A 20,580-nucleotide genomic window follows, 5' to 3' on the forward strand; every position below is an offset into this window, starting at 1 on the left:
GTAGTCCCTGGCTGGCAGCCGCTTAATTTCCATTCCGGGAGTAGCACAGAAAACGCATTGTATGAACACGTAATAACAGCTAACAGGAGAATAATTGCTGGTTAACTAAACCGGTGATTGTGGCAGGGTTAGTAAAGTTAACCGGAGAATGAGTTTTGACAGTGGTAGGAATAGTTACAGAATTAGTGATGACAAGACTGTTTGTTAGAACGAGGAAGGAGAAGAAACGGGGACATCACACAAATTATGGAGGAATATGACGATTCCAAATTTATACAAAAATTTAGTTCTTCTATTTTTCGGTCTCATCCATGAGAAACTGGAGTGTATGAATGAAATATGAAACTGTTTCCTAACGTAAAGCTATTTGCTTGTAGTAGGCCAAATAGGTATTTCGTATTGGTACTTCGTGAATTATATTCTGTCGTATTATAAAAATGATTATTATTGCCAAAACAGTCTCGTTTATTTGGTGTGTATTACAGTTGCTGCAATATTAGAAAGGCCTAATTTGTTTTATCCAGCACACAGTGACAAAATAGACGTAATCAGATCGAGAAACCACACCAGTCTGGGTACTATTTGTGTTAACAGCTTTTTCAGTATCTTAGACGACGACATTTGTATTTTTCATGCAGCAAAACGTTTGACGAACTTTGATTAGGTAATAGTTGTTTCACAGAAAGGAAAGCAAGGCTTGTAAAGCTGTAGCCAAATTAGGAAGAAAAATGGCTAGGACCTAAGGATTGAAGAAGTGTGTATTGTCTTGCCTGTCTCTTGTCTTTTACTGGTTTTAGGTATCCTATATTTAATTTTATGTTACACAGATCAAGTTTCTAGCTAATAGACAATAAAGAGTCCAGATTTTCTGAAGAGTTCTTGTTCTGATTACAAATAATCCTACCCTGTATTAATTGCAAGGTTTTCTCTCTCTCTCTCTTTTAGGACATTTTAATTTCTACTGTCCTGGAGAGAAAAAAAAAAAGAAAAAAAAAACACGTTTTAGTTTCACAGAGCGAAATCAAGTGACATGCGGTGTAAGAATGTTGTTTGAAGAGGCGTGGCACTGCACTGCACACTTAAGACCAAATACAGTAGAGCGCCGATTATCCGAACGTTGTTCAACTGAACGACCACTTAACCGAACTGTATATTCGCTCGCACCTGTTACTCTCCCACCGTACCGTCCATCATCCCCCTCACTCTCAGACCAAGTTTTCCACAGAAGTCGCCGCACTGGGCCACCGCTGGCGGAACATTGCTTCTAATGGGGCCTTCGCAAGGCGCTGCTGACCGGCCAAGCCGCCAGTCGCTGTGTTTCAACAATCAGCACACTTCTGTTGGCTTGGCACTGGCAGTAGAAGTAGCGGCAGTATCAAAGCTGTTCACAGCAACAGCTGCGCCAACTTAGAGTTGAGGCGTGCCGCTCCGCGCAGTTTGAAGGATTGCGCGCCCCCAAGAAGAGCTTCTCACGGTGCAAACAGTCATTTTCTGTTCTCTGTTTACTGTACAGTACTTCTTTTTGGCAAATAAACATGTACAGTTCGATTATCCGAACAAACCAGTCCCATGTCCACCAATTACTTTGGATAATCGATGCTCTACTGTAACGTGACTTACATTTCCTCAAAGATGTGTGTTTTATGTATCAGACTCTTCAGAAAGGTGTTCACCACAAAATGAACTTGTTTTTGAAAAGTTCTTATTAATTTTTGATGTTCTAATGCGCAGAGCAGTCTGAGTTAGGGGGACTAGTCTCCACGTGACCCATGTTTACATTTAGTGATTTTTGTGTTTCCTCTTTGTTTACTGCTCTCACGTCCAATGAAAACAAGATGGATTTCTATGGCTCGGAGCTATCAAGTGAATTAAAACAGACCTACCCTCTGCAGGAGACAAACTGCTCAAGAAGTGGGAACCACTGATATCAAAATGTGCCCACACAACACAGACTGATGCAGTTTTTATTTGACAACAGTGTATTGGAAAACAGAGAGAATTTAACAAAGACACATATTGCTTCCATAAAATTTGGGGAAGCTATTGATAATATAGTTGGAAAAAGTTACAGAGAACAACCTGTTCAATATTTACATTGACAATGCAGTTCACAGATGGAATACTTGGATAAATACTGGAGCACAATTAAATTATTTGGTAAAACTAAAATCACTCCCATATGCTGATAATGTTACACAGATTTTTTTCAAGAGAAATTGATTTACAAAAATCCATTCTAGAACTGTGTATGTTAGAATGGCACTTCCAAGGTTTGGGCAGTCATTCCAGCCCCTTAATGACAAGGGCTGGCATGTCACCCAGCCTGGATGTAGTTTTAGGCAGGCTATTTCACACATTCAACTAGGTTAATACCAGGCTGCTACCCACATACCGCCTCAGTTTAGCATTATTTCAAAACATTTAGGAAGCATTCACACACTTTCACATGGGTAAGATTACATGCAGACTGTTGGGGTACACAAATTTGGTTCCCAGTTGGGAAGAGGAGAGGAGTATAAAGGGGTGGCAACATAAAGGGCATCTGGTCATTCTCTCACATTAACAGTGCCAAATCTGATAATAGCTGTGCGACTCCTAGTAGGTATGGGATATAGACAAAAGAAAGAAGAAGAAGAAGATGAGAGGCACAGAATATAACACGAAAATATCTTTTAGTAAACCTAAGTCAATGGCATTTTGCAGAAAATATTCAATGTGAACTAAGGTAGTAGTTAATGAAAAAACAATTAAACAGGTAAAATATTTTAACCATCTTTGATGTAAAATATCACATGAATATACAGAAGTTATGCTGATTAAGTTGAACAGATTTGTAGTTAATGGAATTTATGAAACGGTTGCACTGTCAACATTTTTATGTAGGCGTAAACCACGCTTATGGAAGAAAAGACAAGAAAAACAAATGCAAGGATTATAAATTAGATTTGTCAGAGTAGTGAAGGGATGTAAAAGAATAGATAAAATACAAAATGAAGATATTCTAAAGGAGTTGAAAATTTGGAACATAAAAGATAAATGGAATGAAAACAAAAAGAAATGGAATGAACATCTACAATCAGTGGGTCTAGAGAAACAACTATGTCAGATAAAGAGCTTTAAAACAAAAAGGGACCCTGGAAGACTGAGAAAAAGATTGGAAACTGCAGAAGAAGAAGAAGAAAATTTACAGATTGAGTTTCCATAATGTCTTTCTCTTACGACAATGTTTAGCTTCTTTTATTTCATCACATGTTCTTTCTAACTCTTCACCATCTGTGGAGAGCAAGTTGTCATAAAAATGTATACTGCTGTGGTAGGTGTTGGCATCCTGCCTATTTGGCTACATTAATGCATTCACTATGCTGTTTGTAGTAGCTTATCTGCATTTGTAATTCCTTATTAATGGTTAGACTTATTCCTGCATTACCCCTATTTGGTTTTGTGTTTATAACCCTGTACTCACCTGGCCAGCTGTCCTGTTCCTCCTACCATCGAACTTCACTAATCCATACTATATCTAACTTCAGCGTAATCATTCCCCCTTTTAAATTTTGTAACCTACTTGCCCTATCAAGGGATCTAATATTCCATGCTCCAGCGTGTAGGTTGGAGGTCTGTTTTCCCTGGTGATGTCAGTCCCATCAAGAGATATGAATGTGTGACTATTTAACCTCCGGAATATTTTACCCAAGAAAATTCCATCATCATTTAAGGAAAAATAATGGCTGTAGTTCAGATAGTTAAGGTATAGAAAAATTTAATCGTGATGAGTGAGTGAAGCTCAATTGTAGGAAGAGGATGAGATGGAAAAATAGTAGATGATATGGACAGGGGGAAAGGAATAAAAGAGAAAACCACCTGATAGAATTTTCCAAAGAACGTAATCTAATCATTGTTAACATTTGGTTTAAGAACCATGAAAGACTTTTCTATGTCGGAAACAGACCCTGGAGACACCAGAAGGTTTCAAACTGATTATATAATGGTAAGAGAGAAATTTCAGAACCAGTTTTTAAACTGTGAGACATTTCCAGGGGCAGATGTGGACTCTGGCCGTAGATTAAAACTGAAGACATTGCAAAAAGGTAGGAAATGACGGAGATGGGACCTGGATGAGTTGAAAGAATCAAACGTTGTTGCAAGTTTCAAAGGGGTCATTAGGCAACAATGTACTGAAACAGTGGAAAGGAATACAGTAGAATACGAATAGTAGCTTTGAGGGATGAAATACTGATGGCAGCAGAGGATAAAATAGGTAAAAAGACAGTGCCAAGTAGAATTCCTAGGATATCACAAGACATATTGAATTTAATTGATGAAAGAAGAAAATATAAAAATGCAGCAAATAAATCTGATGAAAGCAAACACAAACACCTAAAAGATAAGATCATCAGGAAGTGCAAAATGGTTAAACAAAAATGGCTGTAGGACAAACGTAAGGAAACATATATCAGTAGGGGAGAGAAAACTTAAGATGCCTTTGGAGAAAAGAGAAACAGCTGTATGAGTATCAAAATCTCAGATGGAACGCCAGTACTAAGCAAAGAAGGGATAGGTGGAAGGACTATATAGAGGGTTTATACTAGGTAAATGAACTTGAAGGTAATAATATAGAAACTGAAGAGGACGTAGACAAAGATGAGATACTGCAAGAAGAATTTGACAGAGCATTGAAGGACCCAAGTCGAAACATGGTCTCTGGAGTAGACAACATTGCATCAGAAGCACTGATATCCTAGGGACAGCCAGCCATGACAGAACTATTCACCTGGTGTGCAAGATATGTGTAACAGACAAAATACCCTCAGACTTCAAGAAGAATGTAATAATTCTAATTCCAAAGAAAGCAGGTGCTGACAGTTATGAATATTACGTCTGTTAGTTTAATAAGTCACGGTTGTAAAATACGGACTCTAATTATTTGCAGAAGAATGGGAAAACTGACATAAGCTGACCTTGGAGATCATCATTTCCGATTCTGGAGAAATGTGGGTACACACAAGGAATACTGACCCCACGGCATACCAGGTGTAGTATGAAACTGGGATTTCCCTAGAGATGATGTTAGTCTCTGTGTAGGGCCCATGAGACCGCATCTGCAGCACCATCTGTTTCCTGTAATGGCTGACAACAAATGTCAACACATAGTAACCCAAGTTCCATACATCTATGTCTGTTTCAAACCTGTAAACACAACAACTTTTGTGCCTACAAACTACTATTTGCAGACAGCGTTGGTTTTCCATTATCATTTGAAGAAAACTGCTGCAGAATTGCATCGAATGCTTGTCGAAGCGTTCGGTGAACATGCTCTTGGGAAACACAGTGTTTCGAGTGGTTGAAAAAATTCAAAAGTGGTGATTTTGACATGAGAAACAATGAGTGCTGGAAACCACTGAAAAAGTTCTAAGACAACAAATTGCAGGCCTTATTGGATAAAGACGATACTCAAACTCAACAGAAACTCGTGGAACAATTGAATGTGATGCAAAAAGCCGTTTCTCTTCAGTTTAAAGCTATGGGAAAGGTGCAGAAAGTGGGAAAATGGGTTCCACATGAACTGAATGAAAGACAGCAAGCAAATCAAAACACCACTTGTGAAATGCTGCTTGCCAGATACAAAGGAAAGTTGTTTCTCCATTGAACAGCGACGTTTGATGAAAAATGGGTATATTTTGAGAATCCTAAGTGGCCTAAATCATGGGTGAATCCAGGCAAACCATTGCCATCCACTGTAAGACCAAATCACTTTGGAAAGAAGACAACTCTCTGTGTATGGTGGGATCAGAAGGATGTCATCTAGTATGCGCTGCTAAAACCTGGTGAAACCATTAGCACTGATCACTACCAACAGGAAATGATCCATTTAAATTGAGTATTATGTGACGAATGACCGAAACATGAAAAAAGGCAACACAAAGTCATATTGCTTCATGATAATGCCCCATAACATACAGCAAAACAGGTCAGGGAAATGATCAAAGTGTTCAGCTGGGAAATACTAGAGCCTGCAGCTTATTCTCATTGACTGGTACGCTTAAAAAAAAAAAAAAAAAAATTTTTTTTTTTTTTTTTTTTTTTTTTTTTTCTCCATGGCATTCATAGCCTGCCAGAGAGGTGGAGAAATGTATAAATAACAATGGAATTTATTTTAAATAAGATATTGTTTATCAGTTTCAAAATACAGACATAATTATTGCAGTCAAATTCCGGCTTCATACTTCTACTCCTGGCAGGTTTGAACATAGGTTAAGGAAAGAAAAACCTATGTTTACAGCTTTTGTAAATTTGGAGAAAATGCTTGACAGTGTCAAGTGGAATACACTTTTTGAAATTCTGAGGGTAGAAGTGGTAAAATACATAGAGCAAAAGAACATATATTACTGGGTTAGATAGAGCAGCAGTCAGCCGTAGAATTAAGTTGCTTTTATATGACATTTTTAGTCACAACACAGATCGTGTACTGTGAAACCAACATATAATTTTATGACAGTAATGGTTGAACTGTGTAAGCATTCACTTGAGCACAAACAACTGCTACAATTCCGCACTGGTATGTAATGTTAACATTAAAAGACAACGATGTGATGGACTTATAACTTTTGTAAATCACATTGTAATATATACTCTTGTATTTGTTTTAGCATTGATAATGATCTGACACAGGTCGAAATCTGATATGTGTTGTGACTATAAATGTCATATTAAAGCAGCTTAATTCTATGACTGATTGCTGCTCTACCTAACCCAATATAACCACAGTCATTGCGTGCCCTCACCCCATGGAGGACAACCTGATCATATATTACTTGTACAGCATTTACAGAGAGTTGAGGGGCATGAAAGAGGAACAGAGATTAAGAAGTGAGTGAGGCAGGGTTGTAGCATATCTGCAATGTTATTCTATCTGTACATTGAGTAAGCAGTAAAGAAAATCAAAGAAAAATTTGGAGAAGGAATTAAAGTTCAGGCAGAAGAAATACAAGCTTGGAGGTTTGCCATTGACATTGTAATTCTGTCAGAGACAGCAAAGAACTTGGAAGAACTGTTGAATGGAATAGAGAGTATCTTGAAAGAAGGATATAAGAGGAATCTAAGCAAATGCAAAACAAGGGTAGAGGAATGTAGTTAAATTAAATCAGGCAATGCTGAGGGGATTAGATAAGGAAACAAGACACTCAGAGAATTAGATGAGTTTTGCTGTTTGGGCAACAAAATAACTGATGATGACCGAAGTAGAGAGGATATAAAATGTAGACTGGCAAAGGCAAGAAAGGCATTTCTGAATAAGAGAAATTAGTTAGTATCAAATATAGATTTAAGTGTTAGGAAGTCTTTTCTGAACGTATTTGTAGCCATGTATGGAAGTGAAACAGTGATCTTAAATCATTGAGACAAGAAGAGATTAGACCTTTTGAAATGTGGTGCTACAGAAGAATTCTGGAGATAGATGAGTAGATCACGTAACTAATGAGGAAGTACTGAATAGAACTGGGGAGCAAAGAAATTTGTAGCACAACTGATGAGAAGAAAGGATCGCCTGATAGGACACATTCTTTGACATCGAAGAATCACCAATTTAGTATTTGAGGGAAGTTTGGAGGGGGAGGGGGTCATTGAAGGAAACAAGGAAACAAATAAAGTAAGCAGATTAGAAGGATGTAGGTTGCAGTAGTTATTCGGAGATGAAGAGGCATGCACAGGATAGAGTGGCATGGAGAATCCCGTCAACCAGTCTTAGGACTGAAGTCCCCAACAACACTGTGTGCCATGATTCGTTCCCCATCCCTGTAGGTTCTCATTTTTGAAGCGGTCTGTTGAACACATTTAATGAATGAATCGTGCAAGTAATAAAATCTCATTGCGTAGTAAGCTGATTCAGAAGATCTGACATTTTTATTGCTGAACAGCGAAAGTGGTGAAAAATATATGAACTTAGCACTATAGTTCAAAGAACATTTTATTATGCTAGTACCAGAGGCATTTACTGAAAATTATGTAGTCTTCAGTGAATACCCTCCAATTACATTATGCAATATCTCTACAAATCTGGTAACGTAACAGTAAGCAAAATTGCACTTTAAGTGAGCAAAATGTAGGATGTTAAGCATCAGCAGCAGACTTAAATCAGTCAAATTGCAAAATCACAGCAGTTGCATTTAGTTATAAATTTCACTGCAGTGTCAGTTAATTTTAAAATGTCCTAAAGCACTGTGGCAAACCCAAAAAGGAGTTTAATAAATTTAGCTCCCCTTATATTTATCACTGCTAATTAGGAGCAATACCAGACAATACCAGTAAACAACAAATGACCACAGTGCAGTATGGAAATGGTAATGGTAAATGCAGCAGTCAGTCTTATTTTAAAAGACAGTAAAACTAGTTTAAAAATACAGGTTGACTCTTAACAAAGAAGACAACAGCAACCAGCCACTTTCTACAGTGCTGTTTATTTAAATAGCGCCATTATTCGTTTCAAACTGACAGGTTCATCTTCAGACAACTGGTTCATGTTGTGATACATTTTACCCTTAGCTTTGGCGTTTTGTTTTCCCAAATGATGAAAATTCTTTGGGGTGGTGGTGCCCTACAAATGAAATAAGATAAACAGTGTCTTTTAAAGTGTAATTTTGCCTCACAATGATTTTAAATGATGTAAACAAATTATTAAAGTAAAGATGTTTTTGGTAACTTAGTTGAAAAATCCACGCTGTTATATTCCAGTGCTGACTGCTTGTGATCATGCAACAGTGATGGCTGTGTGATGCACTTTTTTTACATACGTGAATACACATAATCTTACACATCAAGAAGATTCACCACATGGAAGTGTATATACAAAGATGGCGATAATGCAACAGTAATGATGCCAAAGACTTCCACTCCCACAGATATTTCTATATATACATATATGTGACAGTAGGAATTTACAAATTACTGTTGTTCAATTACTTAAATGAGCAGTCAGTTTGTTATAAAGTGTTACTGCAGTGATATTATGTAAATATTGTGGTATACATTGAAAGCAAAGTAAATGATAAGGGATAGGTGTACATAAATAAATATTACAACTGTGGGCATGTTATGTAACTATTGTGGCATACATCGGCAGCAAAGTATATGATTTGGGTTGGATATACATAAATAAATATTAAATCAATTTTTGACAAAGTAGCACAGTTGAAAAATGTAATTACATAGTTATATTTCAGCCATGTCATCACACTGTGGCTATTGTTGCAGACTACAAGATATTGCATAATTAATCACAAGTGAGTCAATGACACAACAGGGTATAACATTGCCCAGTTTTACAACTGTTATTGTAAGTATATAGACTGGTTGATAATCCATGATGTGGGGATCTTATTCAAATTCCAGATGCACTTTAAACATTCTGCTCTGTTGCACTCAGCTGATTTCATTTGTATAAAGTCCTCCCATCTTCTAATCCAGTGACTTTGGGCTTTTGGATTACCCCAAGTGCAAGCTATTTGGGAATTAAGCAGTATCGTAATAATCTTGAAAATTAATATGAAATTGTTGAAGTGTTACATGCTTTTATTGCCTCCATTTATAAAAGTCGATCATATGTCCTTGAGTTATCAAGCAGCAGAATTACAGAACATATGGTACAGTAACATATCTATATGTTACATTACGTCACAATTTCGTGTACATTAAGATTAATTCCCTCAGTTAATGGTAATGTTGCTATTGCAATAATATCTGTTCAACATTATGCATTTTGTATGGTCTTTTATTCAAAAATTGTAATACCGTCCTTTGTGACATAACCTACTTCATCGAACACTGGTTGCAGACTGTCTGCTCACCTCAAGTAGAAGTATGCCAGCACATCAACATGTTATGGAACAAAAAGCAAAGAGGAACCATTACTTTAAACTGCACAAATTATTGTTCAGGCTGTAGGACATTATCTCAGGGTACCCCGTAAGCTTCCATACTAGACCTAGTCCTGCTTCTATTCTGGACGACTTAGTAGTAAATATCAGTTTCTTATCTTTTTTTGTAGGCAATGATAAATGTTAGTTGAAAATTGAGATGCACAAAAGTTTCCTGAATCAGTGCTCAGTATTAACAACAGCTCAGAAAAATGGTTTCAGTTAAATTCGTTGGATGTGAACACATCTAAAACACACACGATACAATTCAGAACCATATAATCAAAATGCAAGCAGTACTAATAAATATTGGTTCCTTATCAGTTTATTGTAGGCAATGCTTATGTGTTAGTTGAAAACTGAGATGCAGAAAAAAATTCCCGAATCAGTGCTTAGTATTCACAACAGCTCACAAAAATGTGTTTTAGTTAAATTCGTTGGATGTGAACACATCTAAAACACACATGGTACAATTCAGAACCAAATAATCAAATACTATTCACAACAATGACGACATAGAAGAAATTCATAGGACTGAATTTAGACAGACAGACAACAGTACCCAGCAAACAAATAAAGCAACTTTGCATTTTTCATGCAAGTAAGATCAACTGCAAGTAACATGGTCACACAAAAAGGCACATATAGAAGGTACTTAAAAATCTATTTTTAAATGTAGTATTATTTTTTGGGGAAATTATGCTAACATAATATGAGTACTAAACATACCAAAAAAAGTCATTCAGAATATATGCACTGTGGATAACAAAGAACTATATCACCCATTATTTAAAACCCCACAACTATTAACGCTCCCATCACTATATAGCTATGAAATTGTCTTTTTTTTTACACCAGATATGAATTGATTGAGGAAAATCATTTTGTTCATATACATGTCAACAGAAATGAAAAAAAAGTTTATGCTTTGTATCCATCGTCTTAATCTGTATGCCCAGGCTCCTCAAATGAAAGTGTGTAGCTGATTAAAAGGGACCACGTTAATGCAAATGAAGTTAGTTCCACTGAAAATAAAGCTGTATGAAACACCACTACAGAAATAGATGGATTCATGTAGGGTGGACTGATAATAGTATATATCATTTACTTATATATAAATACCATTTTACCCATATATTATTCTTTATTAGTTTAAAAATTATTGTAACTATGATGTAAATTTCTGACGTATCTCCCGTATACAAAGCATACAGTGCAGATTTACATCTTGAGAAGCACAAATTATAATTCACATACTAGTTTGATAAAAACAAATTGTTTTTGTGTACTCATTTATTTGTTTTACAAAATACACACTATTTAAACAGTTTTAAAAAACTTGAACAGTAATTTAACATTAAGAAGTTTCATCAGCTAGCCCCCCTGTCATGATTGCTTCAAAGAGCAGTAGTTATTAATATGAGATGAATCTTCAGTAGAAGTAAGTAGTGCTTCTCCTGTTTTAGAAGTTCGTTTAGCAGCCTTTCTAATGCTGCCCAAGCAGCTACACGCTGCTGGTGCCATCTCTCATATTACTCTGTATGAGGTCTGTCCAATAAATTCCAGAACATTTGTAATTTCATAGCAATGGCGTGTTGGAGCGAAGTGCAGTTGGCATCCCTGGACATGCCTGTATTTAATGTTTAACTGCAGCAAGTTTCATTGTTGTATGTCTGTCTATTGTTCAGTGCTGTATTGAGTAGAGAGCTGAGTCACACAGTTAGCGAATTTTGAGATGACAGACTTAGAGGAGCAACACATCTGCATTAAATTTTGCATGAAACCTGAGAAAACTTTTACAGAGATACACCAAATGGCACAGAAAGCCTACAGTGATGAGTGGTTAAGCTGTAATCGGTCTTACATATGGTTTACACGGTTTCAAAATGGCCGAACAGAAGTTAAAGATGACCCTCATTCAGGGTCCCCTTAAAATCTGTCGTCAATGCTCATGTCAGGAGTCTCAATGAAATTATGCCTGCCAATCGAAGACTGACTGTCAGAGAGGTTGCAGGAAAATATAGCGTTCCAGTTGGATCATTTCATGAATCCAGAGACAGCACCTTGGAATGCATTGTGTTGCCGCCAAGTTCGTCCCACGGCTCATGAGCCAAGACCAGAAAGGCATTGCAATCTATGATGATGAGACATGAGTCTATGTTTATGATGTTGAGGCCAAGGCTCTATCTTCACAGTGGGTTGGGAAAGTTTCTCCAAGACCAAAAAAAATCTCATCACGTCAGGTCAAATGCCAATGCCAAGCTGATAATTTTCTTTGACTATGAAGGATTAGCTCATCAAGAATTCATGCCAGAGGGGCAAACTGTTAATGGATAGTACTATTGGGACGTGTTATGATGCCTGCAAGAAAATGTGAGGAGGAAATGGCATGAAATGTGGTGAGACAGTTCATGGCTCTTGTATCATAATAACACACCCGCACATTCTTCCCCATTGTGCAAGACTGTTGCGCAAAAATGAAGTCACTGTGCCTCCTCATCTCCGAACCCTCCAGGCCTGGCCTCTATGAACTTTTTTTTTTATTTTCAAAGTTGAAAACCCCTTTGAAAGGATGACAATTTGCAATGATAGATCAGATAAAAGAATATTTGCAGACGGCACTTCACGCAATCCAGCAAGTGGCATACCAAGACTGCTTCCAGAAGAAGAAATGGTGTTGGGAGTGGTGTATCAATTGTGGAGGAGTGTATTTCGGAGACCATGCACAATAAGTGAGGTATAAGCACAGAAAAATTTTGTGGACATGGTTCCAGAATTTTTTGAACAGGCCTCTACAGTAAATAAATGCAGCAAGATGTGCAATTTTTGTGGTGGCCAGGCAAATTTTCATAAAGTTAAATTGTATACATATTTCAGAAATTTTATTATCTTGTTTTTATCTGAAATAATTGTTTTCTTTTTAAAGGCTTCCTTCGCTCCAGAGATAAGAATAATCATAAATTTTTCACCTATGTGATGAAAACCCAGATGTTCATACGGTTTATAGAAGAGCGCTCATTCGTTTCGGATATGGATGCAAGTTGGGCATTTTTTGATGAATGTACAGAGAAGGTGACTTTTGTTATTGTATTACTATTAATGGTGTATTGGCTTGTTCACATATGTTTTCATTCCACGTGACCATGATTTTTGTCTATCAACATATTTTCTAAGAGCATCCCTGTAGTTTCTCATTGATTATGGGATCCACAGAGCGTGCTGAAATAATGAATGTACCATCTGTTTCACGTCTGTTTTTCGTTGTGTTAGGTTGATGATGATGGTGAGTGTCGCCTCTTAGAAATGGATGAGTCTCAACATAGTGAACGCACTGTGTTCATTCCACCACCAGAGCCAACTGGATTATCACCAGGAGTGACATATTCATATGAGGTCTGTGTTATTTTGATATTTATTAACTCTGTATATGTTCTGTGTCCTTATTTCATGTGCCATAGATTTAAAAAAGGAATATGTCTCACTTATGAGCAGAAATAAGTGTTTTTAGCCAAGGCTTAGCAGCAACAATCTGGAAGAGACTGAGAATTTTACAGAAATATATTGAGATCAATATCATTTTATAACATACCTGATGGTCATCATATTAATGTTGAAGACCACGATCGCTATACACATTGCCAAGTAATATTGTAATATATTATTTCCTCTTTCAAAGATATATTATGTCTATAAAATGGTTGTATACTGGTTGTGTATGTGACATTGTATTGATAATATAGAATACTCAAGGTAAAAGAAAGGTATTTTAATAACATGATTCTTTTAAATCACGCTAAAGGACTCTTCAATATATTGTATTTATTATTTCAGGCATGTTGTACATTCCCTGAGAGGGCATTCTTCATTTAGTTTTCTTTGTAAATACTAAAAATGGCAAGAAAGTAATACCTTCCATTTAATTAATTTACAAGGAATTTTGGTTAAACCATGGTGAGAACACTGTTTTTGAATACGTTACACCTAAAAATAATCAGTAATTCTGTAGAATCCATGATGCATTCCACAATCTCTCTCAACTTCCCTACAATGAAATTACCTATATGCATGTGACAAAGTTCTCATTCTTCCTGAAAAATGATTTCTTTACATTTACCCAACAGAATTTCTCAGTTCAATGCCTAAGCATCTGTTACACTTTTCTACCAACTACACTGACACCTCCTAACAATATGTGATCCACTGACTCGTCCTAACAGTATGTGTCAATTTGTAACAATCATAAACATTAGAATATGCTGTAGGATTCTGTAAAAAATTAGCATTGGTGATTTTGGTTTGAAATTCAATTGTATCCATTTCTTTACTCTAATATGCACTAGGAAAGGTATTAATTCTGGACAATATTTTGTGGTGTCACCGCCAGACACACACTTGCTAGGTGGTAGCCTTTAAATCGGCCACAGTCCGCTAGTATACGTCGGACCCGCGTGTCGCCACTATCAGTGATTGCAGACTGAGTGCCGCCACATGGCAGGTCTAGTCTAGAGAGACTCCCTAGCACTCGCCCCAGTTGTACAACGATGGTTCACTGTCTACATATGCTCATTTGCAGAGATGACAGTTTAGCATAGCCTTCAGCTATGTCATTTGCTACTACCTAGCAAGGCGCCATATTCAGTTACTATAATTACTATCTTCAAGAATGTATTCTGAACAGATAATATTGTGAATCATGTACCGTCAAGAGCGACATTTGTCATTAATGGATTAAAGTTAAGTATCAAACTAATTACGTCCACTTTCTGAATTTTCATTCCTTGGCATGTTCCAGACCTCATGTCAGTATAGTTCTTCCCTCCTCACGCCAGCCTGCGTGAGCTAAAACACGTGCATTTCGGTCTCCGATTGTAACACGTTGTTGGCTCTTCTGCTAACACTAAATATTTAATATAAAATCTAGTGGGGATTTCAGTAAGTTTTGATACCTTGTTCAGTTTGAGTAGTTCTTATTGTTTTCCATTACTTGGAGTGTTTATTTCAGTGTCAACCATTATAAGATTTTGTGCTGGTTGGACAGTGCCATGGTAGTAGGATCCTCGTGAATGATTGCATATTTAAACGTAGAATTTTGCTTTGTGTCTAGTGTCTTCTGTTTCAAAAACAAACTGGTCTACAAGAGACTGTACGAAAAGTTTTGATACTATAATTCAGTTTTCACAGGACCAGAGCTTTGTAGGGTTTTCCAATAGACAATTAGCCAAGATAAATCTGCAGGTGATCATAGCCCATCTGGAGTAAACCTTCCTAGCCACCCAAGATTCCAAACCCCTTGTCTGGCTCAAGTTCATCGATGAGATCGTCATGATCTGATCCCACGATAAAGGCATTCTATCCTCATACCTCCACATCACCAACACCTTCTCTTGCATCCCTTTCACATGGTCCTTCCAGCCCAGTGTTCCATCTTCTTGATTGTTTCGGACACCACCTCTCTTGGTGTCTCCATAAAAACCTTTGTATCAAGCTCACTAATCGACAAAAGTACCACAATTTTGATAGCTGCCACACCATCCTCAATAAAGAGGCTTACCCATACACTCTTGTTACCAATGGATGATGCATCTGCAGTGATTAATAATCCCTTGTCCTGAATGCTGAAGTATTATCAAAAAATTTGTTAGGGAAGGTTAAACAGGAAGGACAGGGCACTGAGACCCCGGGTGAGAGTGATTACCTGTTATTGGGATGAGGAGGGTGACAGGCATTGACACTCCTGACCCTCCAAATCTAGTCCGCAAATAGATCTCCCATGCCGTATCCAACATGCCAGTATTCCCCTTACCAACTTCATGAACCATTTTCATAGAAGCAACTCCACCCCTACCCCCAACTCCTCAATTACCCAATATCACTCTGGGCTGGAACAACTTAACCATGTCCCTCAACTTTGCTTTGATTACCTATCACACCTGTAAATGAGGAACATCACACCCGTAATCCTTACTACACACCAAAACTGGAATTCTGCTGCCAATGTACAAAGTATCCTGGTCCAGCTTTATGCCACACATACTGCTACCTCCTTGCCACATGCATCATGCTTCTATTTTAAGTCCCAGTTGCAAGATCTGTCCAATGTATCCGCTCGGGACATCCTATTTCAATCCCATCATAAGCATATCTTAGCCTATCAGAGGCAGTGCCAGCTGTGAAACCATTCTCGTCATATACCAGCTTTGCTGTAACTTCTGCACAGCCTTTATACGGGCATTTGTCCTCCCAAATGAATTACCACCACCTTAAAAAGTTTTAATACGGTTTTAATTTAGTATGTTACCTCTTTTACTGTACTCTGGTTGCTTCGTTCTTCGTTGGAACATTGAACTGCACATCAGGGTAAAAGATGCTTCTGTCTACTCAAATAGTTATATGCTTTAAAAGAAATTGCTCTTAGCACAAGTATCTAAATACATTAACAGAAAGTAAAATTCAATTTACTACAATAATTTTCTTTATTGCCAGTTATGCATCAAATTATGTGGCAGTTTAATTGATAATGATTGCAAAGATGAGTTTTGCTATTTGGGCATCAGAATAACTGGTGATGACCAAAGTAGAGAAGATATAAAATGAAGACTGGCAATGGCAAGAAGACATTTCTGAATAAGAGAAATTAGTTAAGATTGAATATAGATTTAAGTGTTAGGAAGTCTGTTTCTGAAGATATTTGGCTGGAATGTAGCCATGTATGGCAGTGAAACATGGATGATAAACAGTTTAGACAAGAAGAGAATAGAAACTTTTGAAATGTGTTGCTGCTGAAGATGGATAGATCACATAACTAATCAGAAGGTACTGAATATAATTTTGCAGAAAAGAAATGTGTGTCCAACCTGACTAGAAGAAGGAATTGGTTGATAGGACACATTCTGAGACATAAGGCATCACCAATTTAGTGTTGGAATGAAGTGTGTGTGTGTGTGTGTGTGTGTGTGTGTGTGTAGGGGGGTGCACAGGACAGAATAGCATGGAGCCACCCCCAAACCAGTTTTTAGACTGAAGAACACAACAACAATGACAACAATTGACAAAATAAAAGTGAAGATAGCTGGGCTCTAAATATTGACTTTAACAGCAGTTCAGCATGACTCACTGAAGATATGGCACACAGTACATGGCTTTGCCTTCAAATGAAATGTCAGTCTGCTGTAAAAGAAATTGCTGTTAAAGACTGGATTACTGTGTGAGATTTTTCACTCTGCAGCAGAGTGTGAGCTGATATGAAACTTCCTGGCAGATTAAAACTGTGCACGGACTGAGACTCAAACTGGGACCTTGAAGGCAAAGGTCCCAGTTCGAGTCTCGGTCCCGCACACAGTTTTAATCTGGATTACTGCGATTATTAAAGGAGGTATTACATATCAAACACCTCAGTGGCTGACTATATTGCTAGAGTTCAAGCATATTTTCACCACTTTTCACAAGTAACGTATTTGGAAGTACAAAAAGGTGATGAAAATACTGATACTTTCTCAGTTTGACAAAATTAACAGAAAAGGTCATTTTCTTGTATGTGGGGGCAAGAAATTTTATTTGGATAAGGCATTTAGACAGGAGAGCTGACAGAAAGGGTGGCTGTTAAGAGGAATGCAGCAAGAAGAAATGTTCTGTGGACTGTCTCTCTTTTAGTATTACAGATTAAACACCTTGCACTACTATCGTTTAAGTGTCCCCTCCCCATCCCATGCCTTCTCACAGAATATCTGATTTGAAATTTTACTGTTGTGAAAATGGTATTTATGTTGTTGTTGACAGTTGTTTTACTAGGTAAATGTACACAACCCAATGGGGTGGTAAAACTATTTCTGCAACATTCTGTTAATTTGAGCAGTGTCGTTTTATTTTTAATCATCTTACTATTTAGCACTTCCAGCTTGACTGATTCGAACAGTAGTTGTTTTAAAATGTACCAGAGCTAGAAAATGCAAATGTTTACAATTGGTGCAAGAAATAACCCAGAAACAACATCAAGTTTAGTGCACACTGCAATGCAGAACTGGAGTCCCCAGTGCTGCTGTCTCCTCAGTGACATCTGGGGCACTGACCAATGTTAGCTGCTAACTGTGGGTGGCCTACCTGTTAAATTCCTACCTGCCTTGGTCTCTCTCTCATAGCCACCAGTCACTTCCCTCCAACTGTCCCTTCTCCTCTTCTACCCCTCCTATCTCCCGTAGTCCACTCCAACAGTTAAAACTACTCACTCTAGTCGAGCTGCATTGCACGTTCATAGTTCTCAACCAAAACGGTGTAGCCATGCAGATGTGTGTGTTTGTCTTCTGTGCTTAATTAGCTCTGAAGGAATACATAACCCAGAAGCGTAGCAAAGTTTTCAATCTTGTTTATGTACCTATCGACACTCAGTATCTCACCTGTACTGAGGTTGCATTGTTAGTTCCATCGACAACAGTTGTACTTTTATACAATTCACATAGCTTTGTGGTTCATTTTCCAAACATCATTAATTTTCTGTTGTCAACAGGGCTTCAATTTGAATCCTTTACTATTCAAACAAAAGGATGTTAAAGGTTTTCTAAATGCAGCACATCGTCTAAGTGGAGGTGCTCCAGGAAGTCCAATGGCTCGGAGAACAAAGCATGAAATTAAGTTGTCACAAAAATTAGCAAGAAAATATTCTTCTTCTCCTGAGCACTGGGCTAAGTACCTTCTGGGAACATGCTTCAGGTATGTTTAATATTGTTATCACTTAAAGGTGCCAGTCAGTGATACTGGTATGGTGAACTGATACTAGCTTTGCATTTAGAAAGTAATATGCTGGCATTTTCGATCAGGAACATCAAGCTCAGAGAGACTTCTTTTCTAGCAGATTAGTTAGAAATGTAAAAGTAATAAAATGTATTTTAATAGTTGTAAATAAGCAAATATTTTTAACTAGTCAGTTAATCATTATAGAATGTGCAACTGAATTAAAGGGTCACTTTTTCAAAAACTTGTAATTGTCTCTCATTCCAATGCACAGGAGTTAGGAAACCTGTTTGACACACCTTATCTTTGGTTTGCCTACTTCCATGTTCTAGAGCAACCGGGAGACTAAATTTGTATCGAAGTTTCTGAAAGGTATATTTTTAAAGTGTGCAACAAAGATAAGCCTGTTGCCGAACGGGGGGGTGTGGGGAGGTTTTAGATGGACCCAATGCCATTTTATTCATGGTTGTGATAATGTAGCGCATGCACGTGTGTGCCCCCCCCCCCCCCCCCCACACACACACACACACACACAATCACACCACAGGAGGGCATGAAACAAAAGTGCTGAAAAAGCATGAGACCCCTCACTGCTTTGGATCATATTCAAATTTCATTAAAGGTTTTGAACAGTGCCTAGTGTTTATGCCTTGTATACCAGAACAAAAACTGCACTCTCACTACATCCCAAAGGAGTCAGATAATGTTCAATGTGGTCACAACTCCGCAATGTCCTTAGAGTAGGACTGAAAGCTCAGTATGGCAGCAGTGTTGAACAGTGTCCTGTTGCTAACCGTACTGCAAGTATCTGGGAATCAACACCCCAAGGGAAGCAGTGGCATAATTGGCACGCTTTATGTCACCCCATGAGGCATTTCTGTATCAATTTTGAGCTTCTGTGTGTCTGAAATGTTCCCCTTGACCACCCGTGAGAAAACTGTGCAATTTCAGTGCTTTGTGTCACTGTTGTGACCCCCCATCACAGAAGCAGCAAAATAATGGGTGAAATGTGTGTAAGTGGGACTTTTATGACCTTCCTGTCATGTGACATGTCCATGGTGGCATTGGGTAGAATTGTGATGAAATTTGGTTCCAGTGTAACATCATTAACCCATCTTAAAGGTCACAAAAACTTCCAAGCTGTGGGCTCTCTCTCTCTCTCTCTCTCTCTCTCTCTCTCTCTCTCTCTCTCTCCCCCCTCTCTCCTTTTCTCTCCTTTTTTTTTATTATGCCTTGTTGTTTGAAGCATCATTGAACCTGTAACCTAAGCTTCAGCTCATTCACGTTGTGTGAAATTTTCAGTATTCTTCCTTCATACAAACTATTAATACTAGAGAAAAAGAACTGAACCTTTATTGTAGGAAATTTAGTATAGTTTAATTTTGTTCTGTGACAAATTTTCACTAGAGGGTGTGATTTTAGAATTATTCATGAAAAATGTATAAAAGTTATATTAATTGTGTTTTGTCGTAGGGACCATTTGAAATAGGTCATATGTCCACATGAAGTTTTTTGTTCAGAATCAAACAATGGAAAATCCAGGATGGAGTGATAGTATTATGAAAGGGATAGGTTTCAGCTCACCATATAGCGGACTTAACATCTGCACTCTGTTCAGAATCACTAATAAGCCCCTCAAAGCATGTATCTTTCCTCCTGACTCGCCCTATTTGTACATATGGTATCTTTCACAGTTCTCTAGACAAATGCATCTTAAGATATGCATTATGGATGGAATCATACTTAGAAATTTTTAAAAAAGTTTCGTAAGTCCCCTTAAATTTGACTAGGTAGATCAGTTAAAAGGTCGGAGGAAGGTGAGGGCATAAGGACCATGTCAAGTTAATCATTGTTATAATCAGCATTATGTTTTTAATATATGTGCAAAGTTTTTTCTCTGTTATCATGATATAGCTGATGAAAAAAGTATGTGTATTGGAAAAGGAATACT

At 37.6% G+C, this 20,580-nt stretch overlaps 1 protein-coding gene across 3 annotated transcripts in view; it reads left to right on the forward strand.

Annotated features, from left to right (window-relative positions):
* LOC126094477 (DENN domain-containing protein Crag) overlaps positions 1-20,580 on the forward strand; it is a 322,685-nt gene that overhangs the window by 96,198 nt on the left and 205,907 nt on the right. For all 3 annotated transcript variants that reach the window (XM_049908870.1, XM_049908869.1, XM_049908871.1), the window contains exons 12-14: positions 12,832-12,977; positions 13,176-13,298; positions 18,406-18,608. In XM_049908870.1, coding sequence (XP_049764827.1) covers positions 12,832-12,977; positions 13,176-13,298; positions 18,406-18,608 — 472 coding nt within the window. The remainder of the gene's footprint in view (positions 1-12,831; positions 12,978-13,175; positions 13,299-18,405; positions 18,609-20,580) is intronic.

The sequence above is a fragment of the Schistocerca cancellata genome, chromosome 8 (assembly GCF_023864275.1).
Source record: "Schistocerca cancellata isolate TAMUIC-IGC-003103 chromosome 8, iqSchCanc2.1, whole genome shotgun sequence".
NCBI lineage: Eukaryota > Metazoa > Arthropoda > Insecta > Orthoptera > Acrididae > Schistocerca > Schistocerca cancellata.